The sequence below is a fragment of the Lates calcarifer genome, linkage group LG15 (genome assembly GCF_001640805.2).
Source record: "Lates calcarifer isolate ASB-BC8 linkage group LG15, TLL_Latcal_v3, whole genome shotgun sequence".
NCBI classification, from domain to species: domain Eukaryota; kingdom Metazoa; phylum Chordata; class Actinopteri; family Centropomidae; genus Lates; species Lates calcarifer.
Window position 1 is genome coordinate 20,258,131 of NC_066847.1, and position 25,037 is coordinate 20,283,167.

The window sequence follows — 25,037 nt, forward strand, 5'->3', positions numbered from 1 at the left end:
GTATTCAAATACAGAAGATAATATGTAAGCAATGAGCATATTTAATTATTTTTATTTTTTTTTTTTTGGCTTATTCTTATGAACTAGATCTGATTTGTGCATTAATTGGTAAAATAATTGATGCGGCTGACTAACTTTAAGAATGGGGAAAGTTATCTCGGTCAGAAAATTTTTGCTTGGATGTAGGCTTGTAGAGTAAAATTTAATTCTGAATGTGTCCCACTCTTAAAGTTAACATTCTATCCCTTGAAAAATGCATCACACTAGATTGTGTTAATGGGACAGAAACAAGCACAAACAGTTAAAGGTGGCTTGATAAACGGTTACGGACAGTTGTACCATGGGGTGAGATAGTGGTACAAAAGACAGGACCGACTGTATTGGACGAACGACACATAAAATGCTCACAAACAGGTGTTTGTTGTAGCTTATTCAGCTATTTTTGCATGCTACATGTTGTATACTCACTGAGTTTAGAAAGCCCTGTGTCATAACTCAATCTCTTTTAAGCATAGAGGTTGATTTCAATAAAGAAAGGCCTGAGACCTCAGCTTCACATACACACATACACACATGCTGCCACACACACACATACGCACACACACACACAATCACACAGAGGCCTACGAACATTTTTAAAGTTCACAATATATCTGTGCACGTGTTAGTTAACAATAAACTTCAACATTTCATTGGCCAAGCTACAGCGGTGTTGGCATTCAAGCTGACAGCAGGTGATGGTAAAAAAACAGCCTCCTTTCTTAGTCAAAGCTGAAGAGTGAATTAGAAAGGAAGTTGTGAGACTTCTAAAAGGAAATGGGTTTTTGTTAGAAGATGAGGCGGCTGTTCGTGATTGAATGGGTATGGAATGGTGGCAGCCAGAAAACCCTGTGAGGCAACGAGGGAATGAAAACTTCTGTGTTAGCATTCAGCACAACGTGCGATGCAAACGCGATGAACTCTGATAAGATTAGATTTCTGTGGGCATGAGGTGCAAAGAAGAGGCAGGAAGAGGTCTCCAAGCTCTGTTAAGCCATTGCTGCTGTGCAGTAGCAAGCAAATATGGCATCTAGAGCAGAGGGAAAAAAAAGTGACACCATGATAGTCCCGAGGACTGACACAGAAATTAATAGAAATCTTATCAGTGTTCTGCAATGATGTGTTATTTCTCATGGGTATTGAGCCCAAGTGCAGATTAAAGCTGACCAGAAATCAAAGCTTCAGCCAAAATAAGGAGGGTAGGACATGCATTTAGATAAGATGCCACAAAGCAAAAGGATATTTCGAAGTGAAAGCACTACTTCCCCTTTCACTTTGCATAAAGCTGGCAAATGTGGTGTGATGCTAATGTAGGTATCTGGGTCACACCACAAGTTGTTTTTTTCTATCCAATTGCTCTTTTCTTGTCTTTTATTTAATTACAAATCTGTCCCCTGATCCTTTGTATACTTGCTCATTAAAACTCATGCATGTTTAAGAGGCTGGCCAGCATGATTATTAGAGCCCACTAATGCGTGGTGGCAAGTCAGGGCGAAAAGCAACTGAGCATGGCTTGGCGCAATGGATTATGTGCAAGCAGAGCCAAAAGCAGTGCTGAAGCATTCCCATTTTGTCGAGCATTTTACATCAGAACAATAGACCTAATACCTCAAATCTCTGGTTGCTGACTTTCTTCCCCTTCTTGTTCCACACAATCTTCGGCCGTGGATCTCCTGTAGCTTGGCAGATGAAGGATGCCACACCTCCTTGCACGCCTGTTTGGTCATTGGGGGTTCTTAAAAACTTTGGTGGTGCTGGAGAGAGACAGAAACAGAACAAAAGATAACAAAAATAGTTAGTGAGCAAGCTAAGCATTGCAGAGAGAGCAATTAATCTCTCTTATCAAGCCACACACACTAGAAAGTAACAAAGTTGCAGATTTCAGCATGTGGCTGTTAAGAGGATTGTCTTTGGAGGTCAAGACAAGAGATTGTACTGACTTTATTGTGCAAGTGGAAACAGATGATCAGTGGCTGAGATCAGAAGTAAAAGGACAGAGGTCTTGGGAGCAGAATGTACAAAGCATTTTATCTTGACCCTGAAAATCTTTCTAAGTAACTCTGAAATCTCTTCTGAAGGTTTATTCATAGTGATAAATAGGCAGCCTCGGATTAAAGGACACAAATATGCGGAAATTTTGTGGGAAGAAAGAAGGGGGTAAGATCAATCACTGATGAAAAGAAATGATAATATACTTGATGTTTGATTTGCTCTGAAATGTGGCAAGAAATTCGGACTGCTGTTAAAAAAAAGAAACAAGATTTTAAAAAAGAAGCGTCTTGCCTCTGAGACGGAGCAGAAATGTTCAGTTAAATTTATCGAATGTGTACTGGGGCAAAGAAACTGTTCATATACATTTTTTTTTACATTGCTTGCAGTGAAGACTATGATGGGAGTTGCAACAAATTTTTATCCCCTTGCTTTGTGCTAATGTGATTAGGTATTTAAGCTGCTAGTGAAAAATTAATTTGAAATTTGCAAAAAAAAGGGAGGGGGCAAAAAAAGGAAAAAAAAAAAAGTTTAGATTACTCAGCACTTTAGTAGGAAAGGGGATAATTGCCTGTGAAGTTGTCCTTTATCTGCCATTCAACACATAAGCCATCTGTCTTAACAAGCTACACAAGTTACCCATCACATTGTCCACATTCTGCTCCACTGGACATAAATCAAACAGACATTCATTTTTTTACTAATAACAGAGGTTAACATTTTCCGAACGGTTTTGGAGAAACAGGAGCTTGTCAGTTCGGTAGCGAACAACACTAATTTCCAGAAAACCACCAGTCGGAACAGTGGTTGTGCCCCACGCAAATGAGACACGCACCTGTTAAGTTCCTTGCAATGCTCTGATTGGCGATGTGAGAGTTCTGTTGCTCCTAATTGGTCCCTCAATTCAGCACAACAAGTCAAGTGTAAAGGCAGTGAGGATAAAAATGCTAAAAATGCAAGGGAGTGGAGGTGAGAGAATAGCAGAGTGGAACAGTGTTTTCTTTGTGTAGATGGCATGGACATTCCCTTTTACTGTGGTCGTTTTACAACACTGTACAATAGCATTTGTTCAGGCTCTGATCTCCACATCAGTGAAAATTGCTGTGTCCCTGTTCCTGCAGTTTGATTTTTAGACTGTTTGTCAACTAAAATTATCCCCCATTATATTCAGCCATTACAACGATTCTCTTTTTAACTTTTTAACTCAATTCAAAGAATTGAGTTCTGCTTTGTCTTTCTTTCCCCCTCTAGGACAATCAGTTCCTGCTCATAAGCTGACGTTTCTCTTACAACTGCCTAAAAATCAAAACGCATGAAAGTGATTAGTAATCAAAGAAACACGTCTCTCCCTGATGAGATTTTGATTGTGAGATTTACATTTCCGCTTTATCATGATGATCAAGGCTTATAATTTCAATAGCAATAATGTCATAGTGCTAAGTCAGACCCCCCTCGTATTTTCCTCTGAAGCTTGAGTGCCAGCTTCAGTGGGAGGTGTAGCTCCATCTGTCCCCCTGCGGAGCAACTGTTTGCCTTTTATCAATCACTTCAGCAGGCCATTAGTGGCCACACAGCTGCAGTAATGCCAACCATCTGAATCACCTCCTCTGTGTGTGTGAGAATATGTGATTGTGCTTGTTCGCGTGCCTGCCTGTGCGCAGCCTGATTTCCCCTCCCAGATTGTACTGCCCAGCAGCGGCGGCGGCGGCAGCGCTGTGAGTGGGGGACAAATTAACCTGCGGGATTTGTGGAGAGGTGACATAAGATGTGTGGTCAGCAATCAAAAGGGCGAACAGATAAACAGGCAAGCAGCTGGGCTTCCACTGGGCAAATGAGTCTGGGAAATCACCTGATTGCTTCATGACACGCGCACAGCCTTGCATGCATACACACATTAACAAACCCACACACGCACACACACTTCCTAGAATCTCTCTTTCATTCACCGGCTGACAGATCCGACAGGTGGGCAGCAGAGTTGACACTGTGTAATTTGTACACGGCAAAAAGCACCATTATATCTGCATTTGCACCTTATCTCATTGACTTGGCTGGGGTATGGTGCATATTGGCATCCAGCCAAGAAGGTGCTGATGGGTAATTGATATGCTATTGGGGCTGTTTTCGCTCTGGGGCCATCCATTACGGCTCAGTGCGCCTCCCTACGCCGGCTGTGATAGACTGCTACGACATGTACGGGAGATCAGCACTGGAGGTGAGGGGAAGGGGGTGGATGGGGGGGGTCATCGCACAATGTGGAGTGATTGAGGCGTGACATGGAGGTAATGGTGTTTTCACAGACATGGCCGCTGATATCACCATCATACCCCCATTTTAGGTCTGCTGCTGACAAACATCCATTTTGGTAGACTCCTTGTATAGCTTCAGGTAGACAGAGGCTGATTGAAACCTTGGTTTTCTCTGAACAGTGCCACGACTAGCTCCTTGACAGCAACCAAAACGATATGGTCTTTGAACGAACATTGTACAAACTCATACGCTACAAAGAAACCTTTTGCCATAGAGCGCTGATCAGGGAATGATTGTGTTGGCAAATCTACGAAGAACTACTTTGACTGTTACATAGCATCATGCCTCTAATTGGCAACTGTTTGCCCCTTGATCATGGTTTCTCCTGATAAGAAAAAAATTTAATTAACATGGTAAGTAGAGTTGCACTGTTCATAGTATATGAACATTATTTAGCCTTAAATCATACAAACTGACTCTGAACTGATAGAACAGCCATCCATTAAAAGCTCCTATTACATCTGCTGTATGTTGGCATCTCCTTTGAGAGGTAACCGTAATCTACATGAATTAATACCGTGGCTAGGCACTTCTTAATCCACTGCTAAGCTGTTGCCAGCAAACAAATGAGAAGTGTAAAGCCTGTCACAAGCTAAAAGGTTAGTGACATGGGCCTGTGCCTACTCTCCCTTGAGGTCATTATGTAACCTTGTTCCCGTTTGCTGCCACTGGAAAGGAAGAAGCTCTTCATAACATCCCACTTCTCTGTTTTTCGTGGATCAATGCCATGTTAATAATTTGGTGGCTGACTGAAAGCCTTTACTTTACTTAAGAACAACCATGTCCACAGGGCTGAGGGGGCAGACTGTTTCATGACTAGAAGTATATGTTTTTTCATGGATAGACCAAAAAGGAAATTGGAAGGCTTAAACAATGGGTCCTGCAAACATAGATCATGAAATGTGTTACTGCTGCTTCTCGGATTAATGACTCAAATGTCATCACCCCACTGGGGCAGTTACGTTGCACTTGACCTTTTCTCACCCAAGTTTTTGTTAAATGATTTTCCCTTGATTCCCACAGAAATATCACTGTTCAACCTTGTACTGCTCTACAATCAGCCTCTTGCACATGCTGCATTTCTGCCAGTTAACTAGACTTGTTAACTGGTAAGAACAGTGTACATTCAGGATAAGAACCCTAGTCAAATTAATGCATGATATCTTATTATTATTATTTTGTTAACAGTATCAGACTGTAAAAATATATGCCAAAGATAGATGTGTGACACAAAGCCAATGATGCCAGACCTAACTGGAATAGGGAAGTGACTGGTGGCCTACAGACTGCTATGCTACATGGACCTCCAGTAAAGCTGCTGTGATCAAGGTCTGCCTGGAGAGGCACCATCACAGCATTTTTATTTATTTATTTTTTTATTTAAACTCAAGGCAGTCTGCTGGAGTGCCTGACCTAAAATCAAAGTCCTCATAAAGGTTCATTATTTTGTGTCCCAGATTATCACTTACCCTAACCCAGACACCAAAATGAAATACATTTCTAAACATAAAACTAATTAATAATCAGGACAACAAAGTCAGGAAATACAGAACTGAAAATAGCATTGATGTAAAATGTAAAACTAATTAAAAATCTGCAAGGTTTTGACCTTGCATACCCTTGATTTGCTATTTGTTGGGTTGAACTAGTGCTGAATTAAAAGCCTTTGCTTAGTGGAGAGTTGAGTGAAGTTGAGTACCTGTTGCAAAGCCAGACTCAAAAGTCAAGTGGACTGTATGTAACTGGGTGCTCCAGCTAATGATATCATATTTTTCAATCGTCATGCTGAACTCAAAGCATACTTGGGTTCAGAGCTTCTTGTGGATCTGCATTCATTACAAGTTTGTTTGATATTGGCTTAACTCACAGCCAAACATTGCATTTAAATACGGTTCTCATAGAGATCAGAGTCTGGGTTTCCTTCATAATGGCCAAAACATTTCAAGTCATCAGGACTCCGCCATAGACTAAAGTTTGATCTGCCAAGCCATTAAAGAGCATGAATCAAAGAGTGGAGAGAAGAACATTAATAAACCGACTTTCAGTTGGAACCTCTATTCGGCACAGACACCAGTCCAAGGCAGCTTGGTTTTCACAATTATACTGACTGACATATTCAATTTCATTTGCATGAAAGGGGCCATTTCCTCTCTGAATCTTTAACTTGCAGGGTGAGGTGGGGTTGTGGAGGGCGATAATTAATCCTAACACATTGGGTGTCAGTCTGCAAATACTCTGCTCAATTTTGGACATACGGGTGGAAGAAAGGAGCATTTAAAGATGCCATTAACCTCATTCAACATCTTTAAGCCCCGGCATATCAATTCTGTGATATTGATGAATTGTCACAATGGCAGCAAGTGGTGCAAAGTGGACTGAAAGGGTGGCTGATGTTGGGAAAAGGAAAAAGTGATGCATTTCATATATGTGCCTCGAACATTTGACTTTATGATATCCTTTAAGTATTCTGAATGTCCATTGCAGAAATATCATTATCATAATATTTATACAAATAACGATGCAGAGGGATGGCCTGTTGGTGATTGTGAATGCAGTTGTGTATGTCTAGTTTATAAACACACTCTGTGGATTAATTAACTGTCTATACGCTGTTCAGAAACATCTGACCCCATGCCAGAAACAAACTGTAATAATACAGACACATAAGCACAGAGATAAACAATGAAAAAAAAAAAAGAGACCAAAAGAGAAGATAAACCACACATACTAATCAATGGAACAAACACAAGCATAAACCATTTTCTTGGGGCAATAGACAGCTCTCTATCTGCAGCATTATGATAAAAATTTGCCTTTTGTAATGCAGAGGAAACAAACTCCACATTGTATGTGCTCACAAAGGGTCTAGGCAGAAAGAAAGAAAAGGAATTGGAGCTTAATTAGAACTGTTGGCTGATTTGCATTGCATGCTCATCGGTAATCTCGCCTTAAATGGAAACTGAAATTCTTATTGCAATTAGTGATTACTTGAAAAGGGATATGGCCCCCGAATGATTGTTAATTACTGGATCAGGAATAGTACATTAATTCACTGCAGAGGTTTAAATGCAGTGCAATGATGGGGACCCGCTCTTCCATCAATATTGTGCTGCTTGTCACACATAATGAAGTTCATAATACAACCCTTCTCCCACATTGCTCCCCCCTTCCCAACTGTTTAAATGTGCTCTCTAAGCAAAATTCACAACAGTCATTATGTAAAACTAATTCAATAGAATACACAAGAATGCAGCTTAATGACACATTAATATTGAGACTGCATATGGATAGTAGGGCTGCATGTCCATTTTGTGATGGGGTCAGGGTCTCTTATTTGGCTCATAAGCCACAGAGTGTCTCCCGTGAATAAATAAATGCATATCATCACTTACAACACTGCTTCAAAGGCAGGAAAACTACAGCATGCATTATAATACACAACTCACCAGCGTATTCTCCCTGCCAAATACTTAGCCCAGTGACTAAGGTTGCAAAAATTATATTCCAATGGGACTTTCTTAGCCTCAGTCAGTGTGTATTACTCATGCTCAGTGGCACCACAATGCAAGGTTCTGAGCTTCTGGCTATAGTGCTGTTGGAGTTAGGGCACTTTTGCACAGACAACAGCAACAGCTTCAAAAAGAATGGTTAATGCTCTTGTCCCACATTCAATGTGCTGACAGATTCTCTGACAAGACGGGAGAATGGGGAGAAAAAAAAAGGCTCCAGAGGTGCACAAGCACATGTGAATGCATGCACAGACACACACTCTCACGGGTGTTAGAATATTCTCGCTGGATGGAGGCAACATTGCAAATGGGAGAGCAGCATTAATAAATTGGAGGGTGTGGGACAATAGAAAATTCTGAAAGATTTCATTAAATAAATATAAAGGGTTATTTGTGGAACAGTGCTGAGTTTCTTAGCCAGTGCTTCATGAGATAAGATGGAAGCTGAAAGGCTCTCTTATTCAATTATCACTGTAGATTCATAAAGGCAAAAACCTTTCACTTCTGCAATGACAGCTACATCGTTGATGTGGTCTCTCCTGTTGTATATTACAATGTTTGCAGAGGAAAACTTGTACCCTCTCTACCTCTCTTCCTGTGTCTGCCTTTTCTACCAGACACACACACACACACACACACTCACTCACACTCACACAGGCGACCGTCATCTCCCACGGGACACATTAGCGAGGTAGAGGGATCCAGTTTGTCACTTAATAAAACGGCCCACTCAAACAGATGGCTTTGTTCAAATGGCCCCCAACGCTTTAAAAGCTGGAACTGAATCGTTGCTGTGGCAAATCAGACACATGAAAGCCCACCTCCCTTTGCGGTAGAAACCAAACAGAAGGAAACGTATAAATATTGAATTGCGCCACTGTCGGCGCGAAACCATCCGCCTGAGGGAAAAAAAAAAGAAAAAAGAGAGACTAAAAAGGAGGGAGGGTGGAAAACACTGGACCCCCCTGTCGGAAATTCTAAACATCTGGGCTGAGGTTGTCAAATGCCGATGCAAAATAATACAGAAGCTTCACTTTCAATAAGACTTCATTTTCATCTTCCCTCATTCATTACTTGTTCATTTGTGTATGAATACACAAATCTGGAGCCAATTCATGTGTGACCATTTGAGGAAAAAACAGTCGAGCAAGAAGTATGAAATTTGGATTTGTTTGTCTTGTTTGTTTTTCCTCCAACGTCTGGAAAAAAGAAAGAACACAGATAAGTAATTCTAATTGTGCAGGCTTACTCTGTTTGGTAGTCAGTGCAGCCTATTTGCAAAAAGTTAATTATCTGATAGGATAGGCAGTGGCAGCCACTAACACAGAAAGCCATTCGTTCATTCTGTTATCCACTAGGCAATGGAACGATTTATTAAATGGCAGTGCTGCAGCAAAATGGCCAATAGTTATCACGCCAGGGCTGCACAGACTTGAAAAGATGTTATAAATGGCAGGAGTGATAAACATTCTTTGGCTATGTCAGCTTACTGCCAATGTAACGATGTGTAGATACTAAGAGAACATGATTTTGTATGATTCTCATGCTTCAACCGCACATGTGATGTGCATGTTATTTGAGATTGATAAGAAAATATCACCATGACAGCGTGTGCAGATGACAATCTCCAAAGCTGCCGTCTTTCCTCTACATGTCGCAGAAATCAAAAGATACGGATGGGAAAAGTGGAATGGAAAATCAAATAAGCAACATATTCAGCTGGCTCTATTCAAGAGAGAATTACACTATGCTTGGGTCTGTCCTATTTCTTTATAGCATAAACTTCACATAATTGTCTTTGCCCTCAACCACGGAGCGGAAAAGCTTGCCTCATATTTGTCTCTGTAGGAGCAGAGATGGATTATGTAGAAAATCATTCCAGGGATTCGACATTGTATATTTAAACAGACTCTAATTTTATGGATAAGTAGTGCCAAGCCATTTCCGATAGATGCCAGTTGTCAGGCCATAAGAAGTGACACATTCCCTGCACTGTGTTTTCTCAGGCGCTTACAGGCAAACTAGCTCATGCTCCAGCAATCCTGCCTGATGACAACTGGCTTCCTTTCAGCAGCTCAGATATCCTGCAAATGTCCCTAAGTTCAGCAAACCAGGATACACCTAAAACTTAGCTTTTTGGGAAAAATAAACAGGCCTTTAATTCTAACATCACATTCTGCCAGTTTTCACATCCCTGTGTTCAGTGAATATTTCCTAATTTATTGGGGATAGATATGATGAAAGCTGTTTAAATATACATATGAAACTACAATTGAAATGCAGTTTTTGAGAACCCCTAATAAGGAATCTCTGTACACTTTTCTTTGCAGTCAGCTGTAGTCATGGCTATCCTCGAAACAAAAACCTATTACAGGAACAAAGGATATGCAGGGGAGGTACCACAAACAGTCACTCAAGGACCAAAGTGACCTTTCACAGGCCACTAATTTTATGCAGCAGTGAATGCATGTATTGCATATAAAAGAGAAGGGGGAAAAATTATAGTAATTGAAACATTTCTGAGGTAAAAATCACCTTTTCCTTTTCTACGGCAACAGTGAGTGAGCGTAACATGGAAACATTCTGGAAACTCTCAATGACACTTCACTATTTGGTGGAAGTGATTAACTGTAAGAACAGTTGTTGTACAGTTTTGATATGATAACTTGTGCTGCTAACTTTAAATCTGGCTTTAAACAGATACTAATAATAAGTAGTAATTGTATGTGTTTAATGACTGAAGCAATACACTAGCTTAATTTCTTAATCTCAATGGGCTTGTATACTATATGCTTATAATGCTGTCAGTTCACCATTTGTCAGCTTTCTGGCTCCCTGATTAATGGGGTTTTATTGAAGTCAATGTTTCATGAAGGCATTAATTATATATATATATATATATATATACAATTCTTAATGTTAGTTTTTTCATTGTACATTTTTAATTAGTTTGTTTTACACTAAATAAGTGACATGCAATACTGCAGGATAGCACATTAGCTGTGTGTTTGTGGGTTGTTTTTATCAGCTTCACATTATTAATATGTCTCGCAACTAAACCACATGCAGTAAATCTAAGTTGAGGTCTTTGAATTCTTAATTGCAACCCCCTGAAGAAAACACTTCAGTTTGTGTGTGTGGCTATGTCTTTGAAGAGCTACAGATGGGAAACAAATGAGGGCGGGTGGTATCAGGGTCAGACCGGCGGATGGGGGTTTTTCACTTGGAAGCAAACAGTGCACTGTCACCCCAGGAGAGAAAAACAGCCACCCTCAGGGGACATAATTAAAATAATCCAGTGAAATTAAGTGCTTCAGATCACTTTTGAAAGGCTCTTTCTTGATGTGTGTGGATGTGGGAATGATTCATCAGGAGATGAGTAGAAGTGTAAAGAGGATGACTGTGTGTGTGCATGTGTCTGACTGTTTACAGTGTGTGGGTGTTACTAGACACTCTGGCTTTTGAGCCACAAGGTGTATTCATATTCGTTACATTCATCAACCTGTACGGAAAGGAAATGTTCTATAGTATCACACAGCTGGTTCCAAAACCTTTTGAAAATAGACTCTGTTTTCCATTGAAATCCTTCTTTTTTTATGGTGATCAGCCAAAATACAGTTGCTTTAACCATGGAAATATTTGTGTCACATTAGAGGTGATTAAATTGAACACAGTCAGGATGGAGAAATACACAAGTTTGTTCAGGCTGGAACTCTTTGAAAACAAGTAAAGAAAACCACAGATGGCCATTTGAATTGCTGTGTGAGAAGCAACTGACAAAAAGAGAAACCAAACAAAAGGGAGCAACATGCTCAAACCTGATGATAGCCTCATGAAAATCTTAGCTGCGATTAAATATGTTCTAAAAGAACATCTGAATTCATCTATACTATATTGTATATTTCTAATGCTGTTTCCATGGCCAATTTAATGAAATATTGTCTCATGTTTTGTCAGAGGCCTGAATGGAGGGGAGAAAAGGAGGGTAGATTTCTAAAGATGAGGATTCTCCTTAGGGTACAAGACGGTTGGGGACCGGAGATGTGGCCTTTGGACTGATGGAGTTGATTACGCTCCTCTTCTTTGTCCTTTTCACCCTTCGCCAAACTGAGTCTCAGTTGACAGAGCGAGAGGGTACACAAAAGCGCTGGCCTCAAGTGCAAATGTTTGCCAGCAGTAATGGGCTCTAGTCCACTGGGCAAGTGAATGTGTGTGGTTCTTAAGTGTATGTACATAAGCATTTGAAATGCGAATAGAAATACTGTACAGACAATATTTTGTTGTGGGTCTAGACAGTGTGCTTGTGTATTTGTAAGGGGTGCCGTACTGATCATAAATTTGCCACTTAAGGAACAGAAATTTCCCTGTAAAAATATAAAGACCTATCGATCTACAATTCCATTTTCACAGTTGCCTGGATTATTCTAAAAGCACAACTGTGAGTAATGGCTGGAGCTATTGGCTTTTAATGTGGAGTAGTGAAACTGTGAGGGAGAGAGTAAAAAGCCAATGACATTGTCACAAAATGCCACAAGGTACTATGGTCCTCAGTAAGTAATGACTTCATCTGTTTTCTCACATAGATTAAAGGTTAAATAGCAAGCTGGCACATTGACTCGGCATGATTGTTAACTTCATGAATATTCTAGGAAATCTAGTGCTCTTCAGCACATAAAGTGAACACAAAGTGACTGATTTTTCAGCTTGGACTGATGGAGAGGTAGTTTGTTACTGTGCTGAGCCCAAAGCATCAAATAAGTGTTATTTGTAACCGCTTGAAATGTCAGTTATCTGAATCATAACAGGAATAGAATTCAAATGCATCAGATAACGTTATAAAGTGTCCTTTTTGTCTGTAATGAACAGAGTTTGAAACTCTATCCACAAATTACCTGGCCTAGCACAGCCTTCTTCATGCAAGAACTTTAATGTGGTATGTAGATTAGTACAGTGCATCTCATTGAATCAGATATTCGCACTAGTGCAGTTTTATCCACTCATTCAACTCTGTATGAGAGGCTTTCTCTTTCCCTTCCTCTCTCATGCTCTTTTTTTCCTGTCCTTTCTGTAAAGTACTAATTGTACATTAGCATATCGGTATTATTACAATGTAACTTACATGAATTCTGTGTAATGTGGTACATTTTACCATAGAGAAACCATTTGGGAAATTAATTCAGTACAGAAAAAGCAGTATTATATACTTCAGCTGAAACAAAAATGTCCACAGTGATTATTGTTGAAGTTAAAAAAAACTCTAACCTGCATCTGTGTAATATACTGGTAAATAGCAAAAGAATTATGTTTATAGCAGGGTTTTCCTTGGTGTGTTTTTGGAGCAGATATTTTCACTCTGCAGAATGTAAGGCGAGTCCGCTGTCATTAATCATTCCACAGGTGCAGGAGCATTGTCAGAACCCATACGTCCCTTTGCCTTTTCAACCTGAGAGGAAAGTGGTGGTGGGGGGTGAACACGTCCCTAAAAAACAATTTCCCTTCCCCTCTTCTTCTGCACTGAATTTGTCAGGAAGGAGAACCAAGTTCAGATTAATTAGATTCCATTTTGTGGTCATCTTCGTTTTTTCTCTCCTTCCATGACTCTTTTCTTTTTCTTTGTGTTGCCTACAGTCCTTACAGCCATCCCGGCACCATTTATCACGTTGCCATCTCGACAGTGCCTTCCCCCTTCCTTGCTGGGAAGCCATTAGAGCATCTCTGCATCGTGGCAGCCAGATTGCATTCCGGTCCCCACTCGCGACATTTATCATCTTTTGTCCTAACTTTTTATCTGCCCCTACCCTGTGTGAAGCCCTATCTGCAATGCCCACTGTAATGAAACACTAGGAGGTGAGGCTCAAGTAAATAACCTAATTAAACCTAGCAAACAGGGACAAAGGGGAAAAATGCACAAAAGGCCTTTGTGAGAATGCCAGTGGAGGAACACTCACAGATGGCAGTGAGGAAGTCGAAGCAGTGATGTGGCAAAATGCCCATACCACCTTCTCATCTCAGTATTTATAGTACTCCTAGCAGTGCTGTTGTGTTGTCCAAAGATGCCCTCTTTACATGATTTGGAACAACATAGTATGAGTTTATCTTTATTCGGACAAAGCACTGATTATAGATCAAGAAATGAGCAATGTAAGAAAAGAAATACCACTGTAGGACAGGGACATATCTCTGTGATAAGGCCCAAATATTGAATAATAGATCCTAAGAGAAAATCTATCCTTCCCTCTTACTCCCTTTCACTCCTTTCTAATTCTTAGGCAAAAGTCGAGCCAACTCTGATTGGTCTCATTAGGGACAAAATGAAGAATGCCAAGCGTCATAATTATCGGCACAGCGCTGCAAACAGTATTGAGTCAATGCAGCAAAATGTCAGGAGGGCATTAGCGGCCAATTATTAATCCATATCAAGCTGGGGTGGACAATTTAATTATCACCTAATCAATATATATATCTTGTACAGATGTAGAGCAGTGACCGGGTGGATAGATCTGCTTTCTGAGAAGCCCTGTGTAGGGGGGAAAAAAGGGGGCAGCTGGGAACAGTAGCAGGACTGCAATAAACAGGAACGTGCTTTTCTGCAGGCATAACCAAGGGCACACTCCTGAAGTGATGGACACTGGCTCCACTGCGCCTGAATACATAAGGGAAGAATAACAAGTACTAGATATGTCTGAAAAAGCTGAAAAACTTTCCTCTCTGCTGCAGTTGTTTTAAAATTTTCTAGAGAGCCAGGAGTGCCTTGGATGGTCTACAAGTTTTAGTGCCAGTGTGTGGCCACTTTGACTTTGATTTTTGCTCATTAACTGACTCAAACCCAAATGTTACCACAAGCGACCTTGACCAAAGATATGACTCTGTGTCCATTACAGCCCCACGCTACTCAGACTTTGTCATTCACTAGCAAGGCTGAAAAAGCTGATGCATGAAGCAGGACTGGTGCTCAGATGAAATGGGTCTATGATTTCTGTAGTTTTGTGTAGCTTTTATTAACAATTTGCTGTAATATTCTATCATTGGCAGTAATATTGCTTACTTTCTGTTGGTACTCTCTCTGTTCTCAATGCAGCCTGAATAATTACTCTCATTGTACCTGAAACAAACTATCTCAAATAATGTCAGTCAAGCCTTTGTGTGAGTGATGAAACAAAATGAATGCTGTGTAACAGGCCCTTGTGGATTTCAAAGACGCCACACAATGAGGCATGGCAAAACAAAAGTGGCTGTCTTCCACGAGATAGCAGTCATCTTGAGATAAGAATACCCTCTCATGCTTCTGTTTTGCTTTTTTGTTTGCTATTATTGTGACTCCCATCTCTGTCCCTGAATCGCTTTAGTCACTATGCATCCAATTGATTACTACTAAGTCGCCTGGACCTGGGTTATTTTCACTGCTTATTACCTTACTGTCTGTTGCAATGGATTACAATTTTAACATATGATTGCATTTCAGTGCACTTTTTCTTAGCCAGAGTACAGTATAAACCCGCTGTATTCTTCCATTCCCTCCCATAATGCATTTGCTATGATAATAATAATAATGATATTGCCATCGGCCAATAGTACAAAAACCAAAGTGCTTCCCGCTGTGCACACAAATAAAAACTCACTTAATTCATGTAGCCTTGTAATGTTGACTCCAAGCTTTGATAGAAGTTGGTTGAAGTTAAATTTAATGACTACTACTTTCTAGATAAAAGTTGACTTTTTTCATTGTGTGTGACAAGAGACTTGAAATAAGATCAAAATGTGACATTCAATCCAAACTGCAATATCTTTAATCTGTTTACCTTTGACTTTCATTACCAAATTTCAGATCCTTAAAAAAGGGTTGAGATCATTTCATAAGATGTCAGGAACCTAATCATATCTGTAGGATTAAAGTTGTAGGCTCCAGGATTACTTTTTGGAAATTATCTTTGAGCTCTGCAAAAAAAAAAAGAAAAAAGAAAGAAAAAAGAAACGGAGTTGTGGTTAAGCAGTCGAGAAACATAAAAGAAATCCCTGTAACCCACATTAGCTTTCCCTTTCCTTCGTTCGTATCACCTCATCTGGTTTGAATGCCTTTGAAAGTCAATCCACCCATTCTTTTAATTAATCTCCATCTAAGCTCTTTCTCTCCCATGTTTTACTTTCTTCTCTATATACCTTCTCCTAATCTGTCGGGGTCCCATGGCTTTTTGAGAATCCAGGTCTGTGGCAGTTTAGACTGATTGCTGGTCGTATTTTAATTGTATGAATTTATTTTATTTTCCAGCTATCTTACCAGTAACTGTGACTGTCTTCTCTGGAAACAAAAGTTTTTTCATTTGTATACTGCACATATAGCACATTACTGAGGCAGACGTCACAGAATGCAGTTATTTTTAGCATAGTTCAAAGTGGATTTTCCAGACCATCTGATCAGTGGTGCTCTTTGGCAGTAATGGAGAATGAAAGCATATTATTACAGATATGCCATATTGTCCATCTCTTGGTTCCATTAGGTGTTCTGTATGTGTGTGGAGAACAAAATGCTATTTTTATACATACAGTATATACTTCTCAGACTATGAATATATGTAGAACCATGCATTGTTGCTTCTGATAGCATATACTGTATGCCTTTGGAATGCGCACATATCAAATACAGTATGTGGCAGTATGTAAAATGAAATGGATATACTTGCATGTGCATGAACATTACCAAACACTACCAAACATGCAAAATTCCATTTAATGGCCATGTAAAAAAATCTCTTAAATCACAATAATTTGTCATGATCTTATGTTTTATGTACATTTCAGTGCAAATAAGTTACTTGAGAATGAGATCTGAGATAAATCTGTATTTGATGCAGAATGAAAACAACGTGCAGTATCAGTAGACACCCAAACAACTGCAAGTATCTAATCTAACCATGTTTAACCAGGCCATTCAGTCGCCCTTTGCTACCTGTTAACTGCGTAATGTCTCCTGGGTGTTTGCATTCTCCTCCCACTGGAGTTGGTATAATTTGACCAAAGACACAAATAAGGCTATCCCTGTGGGACTTAATGGCAAAACTACAGCTTATCCTTTCCGTGGACATCTCTCCTTGAATAATCACAACGGGGGGAAAAGCGCACCCAATTAAATTGCACCGTGTAATGAGAGGCAACAGATCATGCGGTGTGAAATTCCCGTCTTACCCTGGCAGCAGCAGGCAGGGAGAGTGAGGGAGTGAAAAGGAATCTCTGCAAGACTCTCTGATCATGTGTTAGTTTCCTTCTCTCTGAGGGGCATGAGTGAGACTGTAGGAAAATCCTATTTTGGAAGGTGTACTTAAAGAAATCCATGTAGGCATAAATTCTGACATCATCAAGTCTGCTCAGCAGCATTCCAACCCCCCCCCCCCATACACTTTGTTGTACTAACCATCAGACTGAGGGAGAGATAAAAGTGGGGAGATGAGTGGAATAACAGATGACGGCATGAGGAGTGAATGAGATCAAACTTCAGAAGACAAAAATTTTGTGATGAAATATGTTGGACTGCATGTTCACCTTCACAGGCCCTTTATGATTCAGAGGGAGGGGGGAAAACCAGATGAGGTCTTACCTTTTGAAGCAACCACTCCGATTTCTACTGTCACACTACCTCTCTGCTGTACATTAATTATCTACACTTAACTTGAAATATCCTTCATCATGATTCAAGTGACGGAGGGTATTGTGGTAATTAATTAACTGATGAGAGAATGATGAATGACATGAAACACACCACCAAGGGAGTATTAAAGTTAAGGGGAAACAGACTGTTCATAGATGTTATGATTGATGCTTTATAAATTCCTCACAAATAAGCGCGTGTGTGTGTGAGTGTGAGAATTTATATTCCATGTTTCACGGTGTGATGGGATGGGCACTTAGAGAGCTGCACCATTAGAAATGAGAGCCTGGCTCAGTTTCAACTAGAAAAGCCTATGGGTCTGGCTGTGGCGTGAGAGCACTTTCACCTCTCAATGGAGGCTTTCATTCTCATTTGCCATAACTAATAAACCACGCTAAAGCTGCATGTCACAATAAATTTCAGCCCCTGAAATGGCATGACTCACTAGATGGTGCAGAGAAGCCAAAGAGGGAGCGAGCGCAAAGTCACACAGCGTGTGTGAAAAAGTGCACAAGAGAGTGAGTTAATGAGTGAGCAAGCAAGCAAACAAACAAGGGAGAGGGCAGAGTGACAGAGGAGAGTGACAGATGTAGTGTGTGAGAGAGTATTGGGTGAGAAAGACGGCTCTCTAAAGATGGACTTTGAGCACTCACTCCATCACTCCGCCAAATGTAAATCAGCTGTGACAAGAGGAGCTTGGGGCATAAAGATTCCCAATCGGCATCAAGCATTGGAGAGTGCTGTAGGTAAGAAGGTGGGGATGTAAGCTCTCTGGCTGGGACTGAGAGATTGCCCTGAGGCACTCCGTGGAGATGAATGGTTTAGACCATTAACCCCACTGCAGAATCTCAACATACCCCACAGGCACACAAATGTGCTGCGCCGAGATCAGTGCAATGTGTCGCACTCTTAAGACCCCTGGTGTGAGACCAAAGCTCCGGCCTAGGGCCAGGTGTTAACCACACAAGCGCGCATGCACGACCACACACACTCATAGATGCATAAATTCAGCAGCAGAGAGAATTCAAAAACGCTTTTATAATAGAGGAGTTTTGTGCTATAAAAGTGCACAAAAACACTCTCCCTCCCTCTAGACATACAGGGCAGGAAGGTAGGATTTTGCTCCCTCAAACAAAGTGATGCATTCAGCAATATCCAGGTGGCTTTTATATTTTCAGAAAGATAATTTATTAATAGAATAACAAATAAATCCTGCCTCCATGCAGGCTCTGTCATACGGTACGTCTATCTCTTGGCTCCTTATAGTTTTAAGTTTACCAGCTTTGCTTATGGTATACAAAATACAAACTTGTTCTTGGACTTACACAGTGGTCACACTCACAGAGACCGTAATCATGGGTCTGCTTTACTAGCGTAAAATCGATTAATAAGCCATGAAGGTATCGCAGGCAAAGTCATGCTTTAGCTGAACCTGCCTTAAATGACCATTTATTCTGCGATACCTGTGTGCAGAACGTGCTTAATGAGTCAACCCAGAGTCGGGAGATAAATCAGCCACTGCTGCAAGAGTGCATTAATGCAAACAAAGCCAACAGACAATCACCGCTTACAGTATACGGTCGTGAACATAATAAATGAGAGCCATAAACGTGGTAAAAACATCTTGAATCAGACTGTCACAATCTTTGCCCCCCAGTCTGTTTTTGTATGACTTCCCAGTCTTAGATTACAGCATGTGTAGATGATATGTACTCTCTCTCTTTATTGTACACTGCGGTAAAACATCATCTGTGCAGTGAGCACTGATGTATTTCAGACCTGACTGGTCCGGTAATCCCATCGCTGCAGCTACAGCATCAATCTATTAATTGCACTGTCACTGTGGCAATGTCATGAAACACCTGCATTGTTATACAGTTCACTGGCATAGCGTATGAAGGGTGATCAGATTTAGTACATATGCCAGCAAGGCCAGAATCATGCCAAGTGTAAGCCCAGCAGATGCAGGACTGCTGGCATTGTGCTCAGCTCACTGGCTGATCCCAGCTTCAAAGGCATGCTACAAGGTACCCTTTGTTTGAGAGCGTGCATGTTTGAGAGAGACTTTAAGTATATAAACCTAGTCTTCTGCACTGTGATAACATGGCCCTATTGTTTTTTTTTTTTGTTTCTTTTTTTTGACACTTTAAATGCTCAAATGACAGGTAAGGAGGTGCCAGATTGACTGAAATCCATACTGTTTTACAGTATGATAGACCCAGTCATTTCATGTAGAGGTATTCAAATATATGGATTCAGAGAAAGGGATTCTGGGAGTTTGATTGCCACTCCAATGCATTTACAATTTGGCTTATATGGTGCTTTTGTCTTGTCAATATTTGCACTCTGAGACAGGAATGGTACAGCGTGGTTAAATTGCCCCACCATTTTCAAGTCAATGTTTCTTGGAGACATAAGTGCACTTAGATATAGCATTAGTGGCTTGGGGCTAGCCTTTAATTACCTACATCTTAGCCTGTGCAACATCTCCATATTGTATGTGATTATCTGCTTTTCTTGAGAGTGGGAGGATCAGGAGTTTGGTGAAAATTGCTTGGCTTTTGTGCGATTCTGCGGTCTTAGTGCAAGGCAAAATGACTGCGATCCACAGAAGAAGCTAATGGCCTTAAATAATACACTTGGGTGTAGTTGCCAGAGAAATCGGCATTCATGGAGTTAATCATGGGCCTGATACAACCTTTAAACATAATTGCATAGCACATTGTTGACAAGGAGTTGGTTCAGGCATTTTCAGCCAAAGAAAATGATAATGACTTCTTACTCATTTCGTTCAACCTGCGAGCGAGAAGCATCTTGCATGGCACTGATAACATTGTTTTATCTGAGATTCCCAGTCTTGTCACAAGGTCTTCATCCAAACAACTAGATGGTAATTAAGCACTGGCACACTCAGCTGAAGGTGTTTTCACCACATTTATTTGAAGTGTGAACATGATGCGTATTCTGTCCCTCTCTGTAGATGTTGATGCCGGTTTTAAAGATGTACTGTACTAAGACACGTTTTGAAATGAACGAGTGGAGCCAACAATGAGATTTCCACTTGAGCAGTGTCCGGCAGAATGATAAATGAGGTGGTAGACTGGGAAGGGGGAATAAAGTTGGATAAAAAAAAAAAAGAAAAAAGCTACGAATTCGGTTCACCTCCTGCTTTAATGTCATTTTCCGTGGATACATAAACATATAAGCTATATGTATTCATTTCTGTGTCTAATTCAGTGTGTATCAGGCAGTGTGTGGGGTGGTGAATGTAGGCTGCAGCTCTTAAGAGTACATAGTGTGCGTTCATATGTGTGCATGAGCTTGAATCAGTGTTTGTGTGCGTGGTTTGTATGTTAGCACTGTGTGGGTATGAGAGTAAAAGGGAATGGAATAGACTCAATTTAAATCAAATTAGCATGCAGGCAAATTAAGCAGAGGGATTTAATTTGAGCTGTTGTAAAAATGCTAATTCCAGTACAGCCCGGAAGCTCATATGCAAATACAACACTATTTTACAATAATTCATATTAGGCCAGGCATGCATAAAACACACATATTACAGCCTGATGTTATCTGGGGAATAGAGTATCACTAGCTTTTGGACTTGCTACAAGGTGATCCTGTTCAGGGGGTGTGTGTGTGCATGTGCATGTGCATGTATTTGGGACTTTTCCATTCATCTGTGTCAACATTGTAGCTCTTTTATTGCATTACATTATAACATTGTCATTTTCACAGGACTGCTAGTGCATCTTTGTGTGTGTGTGTGTGTGTGTGTGTGTGTGTGTGCATGCTTTCGTATCCTTGTGCATTGTTTAACATGCATCTACCTGATGTTTTTTATGTGTACTGATGTCTAAGTACGACTTGAAATTGTAGTTATAATCATCTGCATTCCACTCACAACATACTAGATGATCAGGTGCTGTTGGGTTGGTACTAAAGTACTCCTAACCAAATCACTACTTTTAGAGCAAAACACGCTCTAGGATCATAAAGGTGTAACTTGCCTCTGCATAGCTTACAGTGAACAAATGGAAAACTGGTTCCTTGCCAAAAAAATGAGAGTCCACTTAACTGAAGGAGGAGAGAGAAACTTCTCAGATTATTGCACGTTACCATCTTTAAGTTGCATTAAAATGTGAGTAATTCCTCCCCCCCATTGTGCTATTTTCACACTGTAATGGCTCAAAAAGAGCTGCATCAGTTGACGAATTGCTGTTTTCGTCTCATGTGTTACACCTTTGCAGGCTCAAAATGACTGCATATACATTAGATGCCTGTGGATGCTGTGAGCGAGTGCGTGCTTCACAGCTGCCTGTAAATAAGCACAAGTGAGAGAAATGAGGTTTGGGTGTTAACATCGTAATGTTTAGAGAGGCTGGAGGAGTCCGTCGATACACATTTGACGTGTTAAAGAGAAGCGCACTGGCTCGCTGGGACTCACTATGCAATCCACCAGCAATGAGAGGAATCAATTATAACACTATTAGGCCCTGGGTTTGACATGGTCCAACACAGCATGTGGTATAGCAGGCTAAAAAGTGCGTGGGTGTTTGTAAACTGGTTTTCCCTACAGATATAACTCAGCATATTGTCAATCAGCATATTTTTAAACTGTATTTTTGATGTGAATTTGTTCATTGAGGGAAACAAACTCTCACAGCAGTCAGCAATTTTCACTTTTGCAGTTCAGCCACTTCTGGTAATGTAGCTCAATCATTATAGGCTGATGTGGGTATATTTTTTTTGTCAATCACAAAATGAAGCCTGTGGGAAACTTCCAAGTAACATGACACATTCTAACATCTTACACCTGATTTGTTTTTGCTTCATATCTGTGTTGGGCTTGAGAAACAAACAATCTATCAAGTTAATGAACAGCCAAGCTATTTAGTTCCGATATCCACAACAAAGTTTTAGCGTGCTTCATCCCTGCCCAGGTGGAGATGTTAGATACTTCCAGCATTCCTCTCATCCTCCGACGTTTCCTTTTTGCATTACCGTTAAGCAAAAGACACAGAGGAATTGTTTGTTGCCTCCCTGCTCTTCCCTCTCTCGCGCTGTGTCCCCTTGGCTCACCAGGGACAATTATGCCCCTCTTTCAAGCTATTGCCAAGCCCAATTTGCCACACAAATTAAATGGGCCGCATTTGAAGAGCGAGGGGGACAGGGTGAAGGAGAAAACGAGAGAGAGCAACAGAGAGAGAAGGCCAAAGACAAAACAATGAGTGAAAACAAACCAACAGACCAAACAGAGAAACATCGCTACGCAGTCCTTAAAGATGATTTTTGAATCCATTATGTTCCTCCCAGCTACATACTGGTCTCACTTGGAAACATTTGCAGAAGGAACACATTTGGTAGCACTCCAATTAACACATTAACAGAATTGTATGTTTATTAGGGGGACTGATTGGCATTTTTCTTGAGAGGGGGCTGCAGTGTCCACTGTGTGGGGTAGTGAATACGACTGGCTCAGAGGATCGTGCCATCTGTTGAGCAGGCCGACTCAGCCATTTTCTGCTCTCGCATGTCTCATATCCTCCACCATGTCCACAGCCGGAGGCTAGCTCACACTCAAATGGATCCAGAGCACCAACAGAGGGCAGCTTTCCCTTCGGAAATGCAGTCGGATTTTGGTGCTGAGGGGTTAGTTAGGAGCGGATGAAATTGAGTGGAGGTCTTTTTGGTCCTCGGTGCACACCGCAGATGGGGGAGAGAGCCCCAGAGTGTCTGGGCTGCTTATGCATATGCAGCGGCACAGTATGGGAAATTAGGGAGCTTCTGAGTCGCTGGAAGGGGCTATTGCACTGCTTCCAAATAGCAAGGGGAGAGGGTGGGAGAAGACAAAGATGCAGGCAGAAAAGCAGTAGAAAGAAAAAGCCCAAATAAGAAATGAGGAGAAAACTGGCAAGAGAGCGATTAGTGAGAAAAACAATAGAAGGGAGTTGGGAAGGGGAGGAACAAACACGTGCATGTGGGAGAGCAGGCAGTGCAGGAACAGAATGGAGCAAAGATAAATCCCAGGGCAAATATGAAAGGCCTAAAGTGTTTCTGGTTATGAACAGGCACTTGTACTCATACCTTGGTTACAGACAGTACACACACCTCATCCCTGTGACCTCCCTGACTCCCACACCTTCCCCCTCAGTCATTAACAGTCAGCCACTGTGGCTACCTCATGATAAGTTTGTTTTGGCTTTGAAATGATGACCCAGCACAGCTGTCTAAGTAGGGTATGGGGTAGCAGCAGCTGCTAACAGCCAGACGGCTAAAGGAAGGAAATTAATGGGGGCGTGGGGGGCACTGAGGCGTCAAGATTTCAGGGGCTGCTGACTGCACTTGTGCAGGTCTCTGTTACATTTGTGCTCAAATGTGACTGTGGAATGTCTGGACACGCGAGAGTGGAAGTTTTGTCAAGACAGCTGTCTGAGGAAAGGTTTTGGCAATAGTATGTTTTTTTTTTCCTCATCAAATGTTGTTATGTAAATTCACTCTAGTCTGTGGAAGATGGGAGCTCTGAAGAAGAGACTGTAGCTACTAAAGAACCCCCTCAATGCTAACGTTTATCGACCATTAATGCCGTTTTGGGAAGGTCCCATAATTAAATTGTGTCAATAAATCCTGGAGCTGCACATAAAACGGGGGATAAACGGAGAATACATTTCTCCATTTGCCTCTCCCCTGCTGTGAGACATATGTGGCGAGAGGCAGAGAAAAAAAATAAAACACATTTGAACAGATTGCAGGGAACATTTCTCAAGCACAAAGTTGAAAATCTCACCCATCAATTTCACTTTGCGTGGCTCCGTTGTATATGACCTTGGGTGAATGATCCCTTCATTCAGAGATATTCAGCTGAACTGAGGGGATTTCAGTTGGCGCAAAGGGAGCAATAAAACTTTTATTCGTCCCGCTGTGACTCCAGAGGCTAATGATTCATGGATCTTAGTGTAAAAAAAAAAAAAAAGAGAGAGGGTGGCAGAGGGGGGATGCGGTGGTGCAGGACCAGAGCTCAATGAGGTTTGAAAACTGTTGTCACACATCAATGGGCAGGTGTCTGATGTCAAGTAACTCAATTCCAATGACTTCTCATCATGAGATTCTTGGCTGAGGTATGAGCATTTCTGGTTCACGTGATAGTTTTTGCGGCAGAAAGAAGCGGTTGGAAAATAGGGACTTGAACACATTTTGATTTTGAAATTTAAGAGAGATGGAGAGAGGGATCACTCCAAAATATAGGTGTGTGTGTGTGTGTGTGTGTGTGAGAGAGAGAGGGAGAAGCACAAAATGACAAGGTTACTACTTGCCTGTAGCCATGTTAGAGTTTGACTTATACAAGATTTAAGGTATCAATACAAACATTTTTTAAAGATGTAAATTAAGTATTTTAAGATCTATTACATCAAAAACATCGAAAACCCATCTAAATATACTCTTTCCCATAAAAGTGAAATTATCTCATAAAAAATTCATAAAAATATATTTACATCTTCTCTCTCGTTGAAGAATCCAGAATTTATTAAAGTGAGTATTGCTCATTTTGA

General features: G+C 40.9%; 1 protein-coding gene across 13 annotated transcripts in view; it reads right to left on the reverse strand.

Annotated features, from left to right (window-relative positions):
• Window positions 1-25,037, reverse strand: part of LOC108892381 (protein tyrosine phosphatase receptor type D) — a 344,319-nt gene that overhangs the window by 67,986 nt on the left and 251,296 nt on the right. For all 13 annotated transcript variants that reach the window (XM_051076295.1, XM_051076293.1, XM_051076297.1 and 10 more), the window contains one exon: window positions 1,648-1,793. In XM_051076295.1, coding sequence (XP_050932252.1) covers window positions 1,648-1,793 — 146 coding nt within the window. The remainder of the gene's footprint in view (window positions 1-1,647; window positions 1,794-25,037) is intronic.